The 14,271-nt window shown below is 37.2% G+C and overlaps 2 protein-coding genes across 2 annotated transcripts in view; one reads left to right on the top strand and one right to left on the bottom strand.

Moving 5' to 3' along the window:
- The window catches only part of hibch (3-hydroxyisobutyryl-CoA hydrolase), a 28,853-nt gene extending 25,362 nt beyond the window's left edge, over positions 1-3,491 (bottom strand). The window contains exons 1-6 of the mRNA XM_079619394.1: positions 3,294-3,491; positions 2,712-2,754; positions 2,238-2,369; positions 2,058-2,142; positions 1,873-1,953; positions 1,739-1,791 (exon numbers count right to left, since the gene is read on the bottom strand). Of these exons, the coding sequence (XP_079475520.1) occupies positions 1,739-1,791; positions 1,873-1,953; positions 2,058-2,142; positions 2,238-2,369; positions 2,712-2,754; positions 3,294-3,325 (426 nt within the window). The 5' untranslated portion in view covers positions 3,326-3,491. The remainder of the gene's footprint in view (positions 1-1,738; positions 1,792-1,872; positions 1,954-2,057; positions 2,143-2,237; positions 2,370-2,711; positions 2,755-3,293) is intronic.
- Positions 3,492-4,085: 594 nt separating this feature from the next.
- On the top strand, positions 4,086-14,271 carry pofut2 (protein O-fucosyltransferase 2). The gene is made up of 9 exons (XM_079619620.1): positions 4,086-4,372; positions 5,270-5,520; positions 6,853-6,997; positions 8,458-8,568; positions 8,703-8,769; positions 8,916-9,041; positions 9,290-9,470; positions 12,088-12,211; positions 12,885-14,271. The coding sequence occupies exons 1-9, from the start codon at positions 4,197-4,199 to the stop codon at positions 13,036-13,038; spliced, it is 1,335 nt and encodes a 444-aa protein (XP_079475746.1). The 5' UTR covers positions 4,086-4,196; the 3' UTR covers positions 13,039-14,271.

The following is a 14,271-nucleotide window of genomic DNA, read 5'->3' as shown; positions in this document are numbered from 1 at the left end:
CTCCGTGGCAATGACTGCGTGCGGTGAAACATAACAAACGAATTTGAGTAGGGGTGGGGGGGACAACGGGATTTTGGAAAGTGTCCCCATAGGAAATTACGCCCGTGGGTAGGACATCATCCCCAAGTTTCATGAACTAGCGCTCCTTTCACCGACAACATATAAATCTCAATCACACTGTGTTGCCAGGCCCCGCCCTGCTCCGCTTCTGATAGGCTTGTAACGTTAGTAAGAGCTGCGTTCCTTTCATATGATTGGTAGATGAAATCAATTGACTCGAAAATATTAAACCGCATGCAAGTTACAATTTTTTTTTTCTTCCTCACGGCCGCACGCCGGAGATCCGGCACGGTGCCGGAATACTTTAAGCCCTGTGAATGTTCGAGTGAGTGAACCGGAAGGGCTGCTTCTTTTACATATTTCTGTGCTTGCTGTTTAATAATAATTAATTAATCAAATAAACGCACATTTCAAAGTAGAATAAAGGTGTGTTCACGCCATGTCATAACCATAGTTATTACATTCCAACTTGTAAAAAGCGATCATCTCCTCATAGAACTTTTAAGTGGGGAATTATGAGCATATCTGACTGTAGCATTGTTTTTCAGAGAAACAAGTGTGTGACCTTAGCATGTTTCCTAAATATCTGCAAACATTTTATGGTATTTTTTATGCTTTAGTTCAGTCAAAAAAGTACGCACAGCACCTTCAAGCACTATATTCAGCAGATGATTCAAAATAATGATTTTTTTATTAAGCAGAATTCTGTATGAATTTTTGTGCATTGATCCAGAATTGTTTGTGATGTATTGCTAATTGCTACCTGATTAAATAAATGACATTTAAGCCTACATGTATTATGTGGAACATGGACAAAATGATATTAAGTGTTACTCAATCCAAGACTAAAGCAGTAGACTAACCAACCAATCAAAAGACACTTGAGAACGGATGCACAAGAAACCCAAAGATTGTTTGCAAAAGCAGCTCATTAGTGACACCTACTGAATAAAATACACAGTGCAGGATAGAAATTAAGAGGATTAAAAGAGGGGGTTATGAATCATAGTGCGTCACAGCTTTCCTGCAGCTCATATAGTCAAACATGACTGCAGTGCAAGATATTGAAAATTGCACCAAAAACACATTAAATTAGTATTTTTCATGCATTTGTTCACAAATGAGAACACTAATGCTGAATTTGGAACTGCATACTAGCATACTACTCTTACTACATTTGCCATATCTTTCAATGGCAGAAATAGTAGGAGTAGTAAGCTAGTATGCGGTTCTAGACTTTGCAAGGAACCAATGGCAATGTGAATCCAACGGTTTTGCACAAATTCACATCGACACTGTGAAAAGAGTGGCGCAGCTATATGTATTGCTTTATACAAAGCAGTAAAGTAGGAAAGAGGCCACACTATGCATAAATACTTTTATTTGCAATAATTTGCATAGTGCTGCCTCTTTCCTACTTTACAAATTCTAATTATCCAGGCCAGCACTCTTAAAGTTTATAAACATATACCGGTACATTGAGTGAAGCCTGCTCCTATCCTCACTTATTTATACAAAGCAGGACATTTTGTCATTCATTATTTTTTATTTATTTTGTAAACACAAAGACAAGCTGGCCCACATTGCCTCTGATGACATATTCTGCTAACTCAGAACAGACAGCACCATCTGCTGGTGTACTTGTGCAGCAAGATGACAACTTTAGAAAAATACTTACTCCTCCCATTGTAATTCCATCAATTAGGGCCACATAAGGTTTCTGATATGTGCCTAAAAAAGTTCAAACAAATAATAAATCGATAAATCTGTTCATCAAACCAAAAAACTGGCAACAAAAGTGTGAAAACATACCAATAGTGTTGTTCAGAATATATTCCTCACGGAAAAAGTCTTGAGCAAGGGAATCGCCAGCTTTTCCAGCCTCTGTGACAGCTGGGAAAATCATTTTAGCATTTCAAGTGAATGGCATTACTGCATTATCCATGGATAAAAGAGTGGATGAGAAAACAAAATGCACGTTTATCTTAGATAATTACCTCTGATATCCCCTCCAGCACAGAATGCTTTCTCCCCCGCTCCTTTAATGATCACAATATCTGTTTCGGAGTCTTTGTCCCATTTCTACAAAACACACAACGATCGAGTTAGACCGGGTGAATAACAATAATACAGGGTGGTTAGTGATGTTGAGAGAAAGGTTTCTAGTCTCCTCTAACCTTGAGCTGAGGGTAGATGTGTCTGATCATGGTGAGATTCAGAGCGTTGAGAGCTTTGGGTCTGTTTAGTGTGATGACACCAGCATTCCCTACTTTCTCAAACAGAACTTCAGACCCAGCTTGACTGGACATCTGAAAAGAGACATACAGTAAAACAATACTTAATGAAAGAAGTTCCCAGAATAAACACTAGCATGTACATTACCAGTCAAGGTTTGCACACATAGACCAGCTCATTCATGTCATTTATTTTTAAACACAATGCACAATTTATATTTGTCAGCCAAACAAATTTCAGGCATTTAGGCATAAAACACCAGTTCAAAAGGTATTCGTGGGCATAAAAATCAATGAAAAAACAGCATAAATGTAATTAAGTGTGTCCATACTCTTGACTGGCTGAATAATACACATATACTGTATATTAATATTTACCATGAATACTCGTCATGCCTCCTTAGAGATCAAACTTACCATGTGTCCTTGTATTCTCTGCAATCTAAAGATTGATCGTAGTCTGTATGGGATAAAATCAATATTTGTGTTATTGTTTTTTGTAACATCGAATTGTTATACATGTTGTTGGATATTGTTAATAAAATGAATCTCTTAAAATAAAGACAACAGACTATTTTGAAACTGAAACCTTGGTTATGTTTATGTGTAGAAACACACACACACACACACACACACACACACACACACACACACACACACACACACACACACACACACACACACACACACACACACACACACACACACACACACACACACACACACACACACACACACACACACACAGACAGACAGACAGACAGACTCTCTCTCTCTCTCTCTCTCTCTCTCTCTCTCTCTCTCTCTCTCTCTCTCTCTCTCTCTCTCTCTCTCTCTCTCTCTCTCTCCTCTCTCTCTCTCTCTCTCTCTGGGAAAGAGTATAGTGTTGCTGAACTGTCTGCAGATGTCCTGCACATCAAATTGCATGCAAAATTGTACCTCTATAAGCGGAACAAATCCATGATATCATCAAACATGTGACACTTCAGGAACACTCACCTGTGCGCTGATGTGAAGATTATTAATGACATGGCTAAAACTCAGACAGTTCAGCTGATGTTCTGGATCACTGTACACAGAGAGCTTTCACCCTGTCGACACTGTTCATTGGCCCTCCTTCATGATGTCATTGTGGCGCGACACCAGCGAAGAAATCTCGCGATGTGTCAAAGCAAAAGTTTCGACACTGCCAACTACAGTTTTTCCCACGTCTTGTCATTGAATTATAGTACATATTATGCTCTTTTTTTCTTAAAAAGGGTCAATTAATGGTCTTATCTAAGATTATTATTCAATTTTGATATTTTTGAATTAAGGGTTTGATAACAACGAAAAGCACCGATATAAACAGGTTCTGTACAGTGATGAGAGAAACGAAGCTTTTCGAAACTTTGAATCAATTGAACCAATTGCTTCGCAAAATGATTCACTGTTCCGAAGCGCTCGAAACGCGACTCGCTGGTGCCTCCTGCAGGTCACAACTGTGTACAAATAATCTTAATACCATTAAATATGAAGTATCTGTATGTTATGTGTGTATAATATGTTTTTATTTATTTATTGTGGGGCTTGTTTTATGGAGAAAATCAGGTCAATAAGAGATTATTAACAAAAAACTTTCTTTTTATTACACAAATGTGCCATTAAAAATGTATACAAGTGTATACATGTTGTTCGTGAACTTACAAAGATCATCGCCTCCTAGCGGCGAATATGACGAAACGAAGCCTCGTTCATTGAAATCACGCGCTCCGAATCATATGCTCCGAATCACCAGTTCGAAACAATGATTCACAGTCTAGAGGTTTCGAAGCTTTACGAAGCGTCTTTGGAAAGCGCCCAACACTACCCTTAGTTGCTAGGCAACTGCACCGACGCCGGATATACGTGGCTGTGAGAGACATGGCGAACAGGAGGGGAACAGCTGTGCCTCTCCTCTTCCATCATATTTTACGATATTTTTCAGTATTAATCCTCTCTGTTCTATCCTACAAATTAACTTCGGCCTCAGACGACGATGCATTTCGTGCCGGGCAGTCGATGCTGTCTCCGGTGGCTGCACCATCACGGGAAGTTCGGTAGGACTCGTATACTGGATAAGATGCTTCCTGCTTTTACATTGCTGTCCAGAGATGTTAAATTCACATGTGTGGGTTTGTTCGTGTTGTGTAATACCCTTTGAACTCCGTCATTTTAAAATAAATGAGTATGTTTAAGAGGTTATAAGAAGTAAAACATTTCTCCCTTGTGTCTCGTGTAACGTCTCCATCAAGAACCTCTTTATTGACACAAAACCAGAAATGTTTTCATATTGAATATTATATTGGATATCACCATTGTTATATTGCAGTTATATTGCACCATTGTTATCACCATTGCAGTCTGGTAAATATGCTATTTTATAAATGCTTTTAGTTTGGTATTGATTTGATTTTCAGTAATATAGAAGTAGGGGAACATAATGAACATTCAATAATAAAAACATAGTTTGTTTGAAACATTTTAATTTGAAGAGAGGACAACATTGAAATAGCACATGGGATATTTCACACCAAATTTAATGAAAAAAAAAAAAATCCTCAGAAATGCTCAAACTATTGATGGTTCAATTCATTCAATTTTATTAACTTATTTATGAGACAAGTCTGATAAATCCTTTTATTTAGTTGGAAAGATAGGAGTTGGAAAAATAATACAAGTGTACAATAAAATGTCTTGTTTTAAACATTTTAATTGGAGAGAGGACGAAAAAGAAATATCAAATGGATTATTTCACACTAAAATTGATTAAAAATAGTTTTTAATTGTAGTCTAAAAATACTAAACCTACAAAGTATTGAAAGTTTGATTAATTAAACTTTAGAAATAATAGAAAAATAATCTTAAAAAATGTGAACATTTTAACCAACACATAGGTTGGGAACCTGAAACTGTACTACACTGTATGAATGACCCTGTTTTTATGTAATGCTCAGATACCTGCTGTATGATGTGAATCCACCTGAGGGTTTCAATCTTCGCCGGGATGTGTACATTCGCATGGCCTCTTTGCTGAAGACATTGAGGAAAGAGGGCGACTGGGTGCTAGTGTTGCCTCCATGGGGTCGTCTATATCACTGGCAGAGCCCTGATATACATCAGGTTCGCATCCCCTGGGGAGAATTCTTCAGTGTGAACAGCCTGCAGGCTAAGATACCAGTCATCGAGTATGAGGAATTTATTGCTGGTGAGCTGTGCTATTGCTATTTTTGTTTAAGTGTTGTTTATGTTAATTGGACGCATTGGACTAAAACTTCCTGACTTCACTCTCACAGGGTATAACTAGGCTAATTCCCAACATTTTTTGGGATAATATTTGTACTTTCCCCCCACCTTGTTACAAAAAAATGTTGTTGGAAAAATGTGCACTGTTAATTGAAATGCTTTTATTTTGTACAAAATGGAAGAAAGTCACACTTGTGGTGTTCACTGTCAAAAAATACCGGACCTTCAAAAAATAGCTTATAAATCTCTCGTTATGCTATATTATCACCAAATATTTGATTCAGTTTTTTTGTCAACTTGATTTCTTTCGATTAGGACAGGTTTTGTAGGCTTCATTGATCTGAGCTTATATCCATCCATTGAAAATGAAAGCAGGATATTAAAAATCATGTACATGTTCACATATATACATGTGTGCTTGAAAAGAAAAAAGCCTCGGACCTGTGCATGGGTGGATACACACACACACACACACACACACACACACACACACACACACACACACACACACACACACACACACACACACACACACGTTCATGTACACAGACAAACTATTTTGAGTATTACAGGCTTTCTTTTTCACAGAGATTAAATGTATCCTCAGATCAATGAGGCCTATGATCATTTAAAATAAATACAAAATCTGTCCTTATTGAAAGAAAACAAGTTGACAAAAAGATTGAATCCAATATTTGGTGATAATATAGCATAACATAATGCATTAACATAACATTTAAATCATAAAAGAGATTTATAAACCATTTTTTTGTAGGCCGGTCATTTTTGACCATGAACAAGTGTGACTTCATTTTGCACAAAATAAAAGCAGATTAAAAAAAAATCCTGGTTAATCATTAAAGCACACTAGTGTGATAAACAGTGCACACTTTTCCCATATTTTGTGGAATATTGACAAAATTATTCTCAAATAATGTTTTTTCACTCAAAAGTGCTGAAGCTCACATCAATAAGGCCTATGATCAATCAGTTCCAAAAAGAAATACAAAACCTTATCCATTGAAAAAAAAAAACAAGTCGACAAAAATATGGAATCCAATATTTGGTGATATAGCATAACAAGCAATTTACAAGCAATTCAAAAAAGGCCAGTAATTTCAACTGGATTTTCAACAGCGCAAGGGTTTAAAATATTTAGCAATTCCACATGGTGACGGTCTTGCGTGACAGTCTAGTTAGTCATATTTGATTTAAATAGGAACATTGCATTTATAAACAATTAAACAGACTCAATTATGATTCCCACATTCTGTATCTTTATGATTGGTCTCAGAGTCTGGTGGTCCCTTTATTGACCAGATCCTTGTGCTGCAGAGCTATGCAGAGGGCTGGACAGATGGGAAATGGGAGGAGAAGGTGGATGAACGACCATGCATTGAAAGACTGATGTACTCAAAAGACAAACAGAGCTATTACAGGTACCGCATTTTAATGCACGACGTGGAGGCAAAGTCCTGCCCGACTCGAAGCGAAGTGCATTCAAATCGTTTAATGCTTTTGTAAAACGGGGATTCAACCGACTTGGAACTACCTTTGCATTAAACGGTTTTATTGCACACCTTCCAATCTTTCAATTTGTTCATGTTTAGAGTATATTTGTGATCTCTTTTCCAGCTCTGTTCACGTCTGTGTTTCCTAGTTAGTCTTCTAATGTGTCCCCTGCCTGTTTGTATCCTTGGTTACTGATTAAGTTAGTTGAGTTCAGGTGTGTCTAGTTTTATTCACCCTCTCTTGTATGTGGTGTATTTAAGCCAAGTGTTGAGTCATATTCATTAGTCTGTCTTATGTGTACTCTTGGCTAGTTCCTGGTTGTTCTGTTCCTTGTTGTTGTATTCTGAGAATATTTCTGTTAGTTTGAGTTTGTTATGAATGACTTTCGCACTAAGATCCAGTTTCCTCTCTGGTGTAACCAGGGCCGTGTCAAAGTTCAAAAGAATAGCACTTATTTGAAAGAGAAAGCTTTTGTAACATTATTAAAGTCTTTACTTAGCCTGGGAAAACCCAGACCACTTCCGGCAAATTTAGATTTGCTCTGCAAGTGGGTCTGGCAAAGAGCCCATTGAAACCCATTTCCAATCCGTCGAAATCGCGGCACCAATCAGAAACGTTGGGGCGGGCTTTACACGATGACGACAGAGCAGAGACGGTGACGCAGATTTTGTACATTACAAAGATGGATGCCGCCGTGGAACATCACAACATCACTCGTTCGAATCAGCTATCGCGTCTGTTTCAAGCGATTTAAAATGGTCATTTTCGTTAACACAAACAGAGAATTGCTGAGAGTCTCGAGATGTTTCTCCGTCGCTCTGCATACGTCATGTCATTCATCGCTCTGATTGGTTTTAGATCTATCCGACGTCCGTTGGTGACGCCCCTGTGGAAATGAATTGTCTATGGAGCTTTGCCAGACCCTTACTCAGTTACAACTGAGAGTGGTCTGGGTTTTCCCAGGCTAGTCTTTACTGTCACTTTTGACAAATTTAATGCATCCTTGCTGAATAAAAGTATTCATTTTTAAAAAACATGAATTCCTTTGGAGTGCAACGTATGGTCGTCCATACAACTTGTGTAGGCTATACTCTAAGGCTTCTGAAGCCATGTGATGCCTTTGTGTGAGGAACAAACTGAAATAAAGGATAGTTTGTGTCATCATTTACTCACCCTGTTCCAGTGTTTGATTTTCTTTGTTCTGTTGAATGTGAAAGAATATTTTTTCAACCGTTTTGTCTACAAGATAAGTCCAAACAAAACAACACTGGTCCTTCTTTTGTGTTCCACAGAAGATAGAAATCCATAGGATTGGAACAAAGATATAATGCCAGAATTTTCATGTTCAAACTATTTATTTAATTAAATATTGTTTTTCTTTCTCCAGAGGTTGGTTTTGGGGTTATGAGGAGACCAGAGCACTGAATGTCACCTGTTTATCTGCTCAGGGACATGCCTCTATCTTGGCCCCTTTCCTACAAAACAACTTGTCAGCCACGTAAGTCACTTTTTAATTAGGAATGCAATAAAATAGCTGGGGTTTTTTTCCATTTTTTTATTTTTTATTCAACAATGAATTAAATGTTTTTGAATGTTTTCATTCAACAATATTACTGACCCATTCAACCACAGGTCAGTAATGCTGGACAGAGCTGAGACTGTCCTTCATGATCACTATGCTGGGAAGGACTACTGGGATGTAAGTCCATTAACAAATATTTTCATGTTTTAGAAATAACTTAGCTCAACTATAGTAGTAATTAAGATTTTTGAAACATTTCTCACCTGATAGTTTGAAATTAAACCATTGATTATAATACAACATTTGATTATATTGCCCAACAGACACGGCGAAGCATGGTGTTTGCCAAACACTTGCGTATCATAGGGGATGAATTTAGGGCCAAGTATCTCAACTCCACAGATAAACAGGACCAGACACCATACAACGAGGACTGGACCCAAATGAAAGTATGTTTTACTTACAGTAATGCTCCCTTCTCATTGTTCAACTACAAGAAGTGCTGGTGTCACTGCTGTCTGCATGATAGAGAGTCAAACTGGTATTTATGCAACACGATGAAGGATTTGAGCTCTTTAGGTCAAATGTCATGACAATGCGTTTTTAGAATGTTTGCAATGTGCTTTACACCCACGCTCATTTCATTATGATAGCAGTCATATTTGTTTGATGAACTTTAATAAACTCTTTGTCTCAGAACAGGTTGGGCAGTGCTAAGGGAGGTCCTTACCTGGGAGTCCACTTACGTAGAAAGGACTTCATCTGGGGTCACAGAGAAGACGTGCCTAGCCTTAATGGTGCAGTAAAGAAGATCCAGAGCCTCATGAAGAAGCACAAGCTTCAGCAAGTCTTTGTTGCCACCGATGCAGACGAAGAAGGTACAGATTAAAATAATAGTAAAAGATCAATAATGTACCAAGCATTTAAGCTTACGTACAGATACTTTTTTTTTTTTTTTTTTTACAAAACTTGCACTGAATAGAGGCAGAGGCCATACTTCCCGCCTAAAAGCAACATACATGACATCGTGGTATTTTAAGGAATATTTACTCACAAATTTGTATTTGTTTACTCAACTTCGTGTCATTCCAAAACCATGCGCTGATATTTATTTATTTTCAGCAAAATATAAGATTTGAAAGTATATTCATGCATCTCTGTCCAGTTTCAAAAAGGACAAAAAAACACCATAAAAGTAGTTAAAGGTAGGGTTGGCAATTTCAGAGCGGCTAGCAATAGGTTCAGAGCGTTCTCCAAAGCCACGCCTCCTCCAAAATACATAGTCATAGTCATAGTCAACTTTATTGTCATTCTACTGTATACATGTATACAGTCGAACGAAATTTCGTTCCATACAGACCGAGGTGCAACCAATACAAAAATAAACAACAACAACATCTGATACACACAATACATAGCAACAATAAACAATTTCAATAAAACAGTAAAATAGTGAAATCAAGCATAGCAGAAAGTCATAAAACCATTAAAGTGACAGTGCATAATGGTACATTTTTTAATGCCCATTTCATTTAGGTGACAGTTCACAGTCATTTATGGGCTCTTAGTCCTTCATTGGGGGGGTGGGGAGTGGGAAGCAGCAATTTATGGCAATGAGACGATGAATGGCACCCGGGTATTCAGGGCTCTGACAGCTTGAGGAAAAAAACTATTACAGAATCTTGCAGTGCGAGTCCTGATGCTGCATAACCTCCTACCAGATGGTAAAGGGACAAACACACTGTGTGAGGGATGGGAGTGGTCCTTTATAATGGCAGAAGCTCTGCGCACACAGCGTGACTGAAAGATGTCTTGGATGGGTGGTAGGGAGACCTCTATAATCTTTTCAGCTGTCCTCACTATGTGCTGCAGGGACTTTCGTTGCAGACTATTGCAGACATGAACGCAAACGCCAGAGCAGATTCAGCAAAGCGCCATGAGACGAGAGGCGATGTGAAATTACCTCATGTCTCAGCACGTAACATTACAATAACAATGAATGTAAACAGCTTAAAGAGCTCTAACTTGTACCACCTGACTGCTGCAGGTTCATTTCGGCGTTGATAGTGTTTACATACATAATGCAGAAATGCAGAAATACGAGTCTGAGGAACATCACGGGTTGCCATCTCTTAATTACGGTTAAGACATGCTGTGAACGCAGCATAAGCTCGTTGTTTTGGTTCAGGAGGAACTGTAAAAGATGGCTGCCGTTTGCTTTTGGTGCTTGGTGACTGTCTACAACTCTGCATAGCCTAACTGCACCCACACACCGGACGCGAATAGCGCGTCAGGCGCGAGTGATTTCAATGTTAAGTCAATGCAAAGACGCGTTACACGCGTTTTACGCGCGTAACGCGTCTTTGCATTGACTTAACATTGAAATGACTCGCGCCTGACGCGCTATTCGCGTCCGGTGTGAACGCACAATTACTGAACAAAAAAAATACACACACACAGGTGTGGAAACACACACACACACACAGGCAGATAAGACGTCGTGTCATTGCATTTGGACTGAATGCATTTTGAATGCATTTCCACAGACGATATATGTAAAAAAAGAATTTTTTATCTTCTTTTATTACTGATTGCTATCAGGATGTGAAGAGTTTAAACTAGAATAACAAAAAGTGTTTATAAAAAAATTGCATACCCTACCTTTAATATGACTTGTGTGCCATTATATTACATGTCTTCTGAAGCCATTTGATAGCTTTGTATAAGGAAAAGACCAAAATTGGATGTATTCACTTATAATCTTCTCTATAAGGAGTACTTAAAGGGACATGGTGAGGGCAAAAAATATGAGATGGGAGGAAAAATTATATTTGTCAATGCTTTTGCATTTTCTTGTAAATGTCTTGCGGTCCCTAGAGAAACTTTGCGTTTGCTGGCAAAGAACACAAAAGTTTTGCGAAGGAACGCAAAGTTTCTCTGGGAAAGCAAAACTTTTGCGAGTGAATGCAAAAGCATTGAAATTTTTTTTTTCTCCATCTCATATTTTTTCCTTCATGTCCCTTTAAGGGCTCTGTACTTCTCTTCATATACACTACTGTTTAAAAGTTTGGGGTCAGTAGTTAGTTTTTTTTATATACTTTTACTCAGCAAGGACACATTAAATAGATAAAAAAAATAACAACATAAAGACATTTTAATAAAATTTAAACAAAATGCCTTTGAACTTTATATTTATCAAAGAATGATACAAAAGAGTATAATAAACTGTTTTCAACATTGATAAGAAATGCTTCTTGAGCAGCAAATTAGCATATTAGAATTTTTTTTTTTTTTGTCTACAACACAACCATTTTTACTTAATTTTGTATTAATTAAATGCAGCCTTGGTGAGCATAAGACGCACGCACGCACGCAGTCACGCACACACACACACACACACACACACACACACACACACACACACACACACACACACACACACACACACACACACACACACACTCGTATGTGACATCAGGCCTTTTCTTCTTTTAGAGCTTGCTAAACTGAAAAGGATGCTTCCTGAGATGGTTCGCTACGAGCCCACCTGGGAGGACCTTGAGCTCCTGAAAGATGGAGGGGTGGCCATCATAGACCAGTGGATCTGTGCCCATGCAAGGTATTCAGCCACACCCTCTGCTGTGATTTTTTTTTTTTTTTTTTTTTTTCTGTCGCAACAAAGAGTTATGGAATGACATTGCATTTATTTATGCTGTAGGTGTACACAACCTGCTTTATCAACTGGTAAAGATCATCTACTCCAGTTAGTTGCTTTTCAAACCAGTTAAGATTTTTTTTCTTGTAGTTCGTTTACCCTTTATCTCTTTATTTGACTATCATTTTTCTTTGTCTAGTTTAATTTTAAGCCTGTCCCTAGAGGATTAAGTTGATGGAGTGTCAGTATTAAAGAAAATCCTACAATTTTGTTTCGATTTAAACCTGAGAACCGAGTAATATAATCACAAAATGTGTTGTTTTTCTCTTGGCAAACTATTTCAAGTTTAAATTTAAATATCAGCTTAATTTGAAAAGTGTATTTAGGATGATGGATCATTACAAAGTAGATCCTTTGCTGTTTCATTGAATTGGGTGTGACTGAAAGATTCTTTCCATTAAAAACCAGAAGCGTGACCTATGACGTAATGGCTCGCACCACAATACTTTCAATCACCTCAAGCACTTGCTTTACTGGAAAAAATGCTCATTGTTTGATATGACAAACCAACCTATCAACATAACTTTTGTAAAACAACAATGGATCACCCACTCACATCTGTTGTCTTTCTTGTCAGGTATTTTACTGGGACATCGGTTTCAACCTTCTCTTTCAGAATACATGAGGAGAGAGAAATCCTAGGTTTCGATCCTAAAACCACCTATAACCGATTCTGTGGTGACGATGAGAACGAATGTGAACAACCAACACACTGGAAAATTGTCTACTAATAACAGAAAAACACAGAAAACAGGATTCTGGTCTCGCAGACTGCAACTGATTTCTCAGATTTAAAAGTATTCTCTATATTTTTAAATGTTTTTGCTGACAATTTTGAAAATACACACTTTTAAAGGCAGAGTCAATGGATTCCAATTGTGTAAAATGTAGGCTTAGTCCTTTGTTAGATAAGGGGAGCCTTATAGATAAATATTTCAAATGGCTTTTATCTCATATCTCGTGTCAGATATGGAATTTGTGAATGCTGCTGCTCTGTTCGCACAGTTCTTTCATTCGGATTGTTGATACTCAAGATGAACTGTGTATAACACTATGATCAAACTTGTTTGAATATGCTCAACATGATTTTTCATCTTTGCTCCAGTATTTGAAGTCTAGCTTTTTGTGTAATTTTGTACTTCTTGCCATTTGTATTTTTGTCTCACTACATTTTTTTGCCTTTGACAAATAACATGTATAAACATACAGTATTAGTGTTTATTTGATATTTCGGTAACACTTTACAATAAGGTTCCTTAGTTAACATTAATTAACTACCTTAGTTAACATGTACTAAGAATGAACAATACTTCTACATCATTTATTAATCTTAGTTAATATTCATTTTAACATTTACTAATACATTATTAAGATCCAAGGTTGTATTTGTTAACCTTTAGTTAATGGACTGTGAACTAACATGAACAAACAATGAACAGCTGTATTTTTGATCAACTAACATTAACAAAGATTAATAGATACTGTAACAAATGTATTGCTCATTGTTAGTTAATACATTAACTATTGTTCAATAATGAACCTTATTGTAAAGTGTCCCCAGTATTTCTGTCAGTATTGTGCCTGTCTGCTATTTGGAAGAAAAAAAAACCCATACAGTATTTTTACACTATACAGTAGTGAAGCTTTCTCATGTTCGTATTAATTTAAATACCACAGTGTGCTTTTTACTTTCATAAAGAAAGATAAACTGGAGGTGTTCAATCACAAGTTTGTAAAAATCACAAAGATTAAAGATAAACTTCTGGTATTGCAACATTAGCTGTTGCATCAGTTGATGACAAGGAGTTTTTCCTTGGCAGGTTTTAGTTTTGTGTATTTCTTTTCTTTGTCATTTTTGTTTACCATTACCATTCGGACATGTACTGTATATGTGCTCGCTTTATACATGTTTTCTTAAAGTAAAAAAAAAAAAAAAGTTTTTCAAAACAGTTGATGTGAACATG

The sequence above is a fragment of the Phoxinus phoxinus genome, assembly GCF_949152265.1.
Source record: "Phoxinus phoxinus genome assembly, chromosome: 7".
In the NCBI taxonomy this organism is placed as follows: Eukaryota; Metazoa; Chordata; class Actinopteri; order Cypriniformes; family Leuciscidae; genus Phoxinus; species Phoxinus phoxinus.
Note: the sequence above shows the minus strand (reverse complement) of the source record. Positions and strands in the feature narration are given on the sequence as shown.

Bases quoted from the DNA above. Each gene is read 5' to 3' on its own strand.
- pofut2 (XM_079619620.1), top strand. From the start codon at position 4,197: ATGGCGAACAGGAGGGGAACAGCTGTGCCTCTCCTCTTCCATCATATT. The intron at 6,998-8,457 runs GTACCGCATTTT...TTCTTTCTCCAG, and splicing joins GACAAACAGAGCTATTACAG to AGGTTGGTTTTGGGGTTATG. The intron at 8,770-8,915 runs GTAAGTCCATTA...ATTGCCCAACAG, and splicing joins CTGGGAAGGACTACTGGGAT to ACACGGCGAAGCATGGTGTT.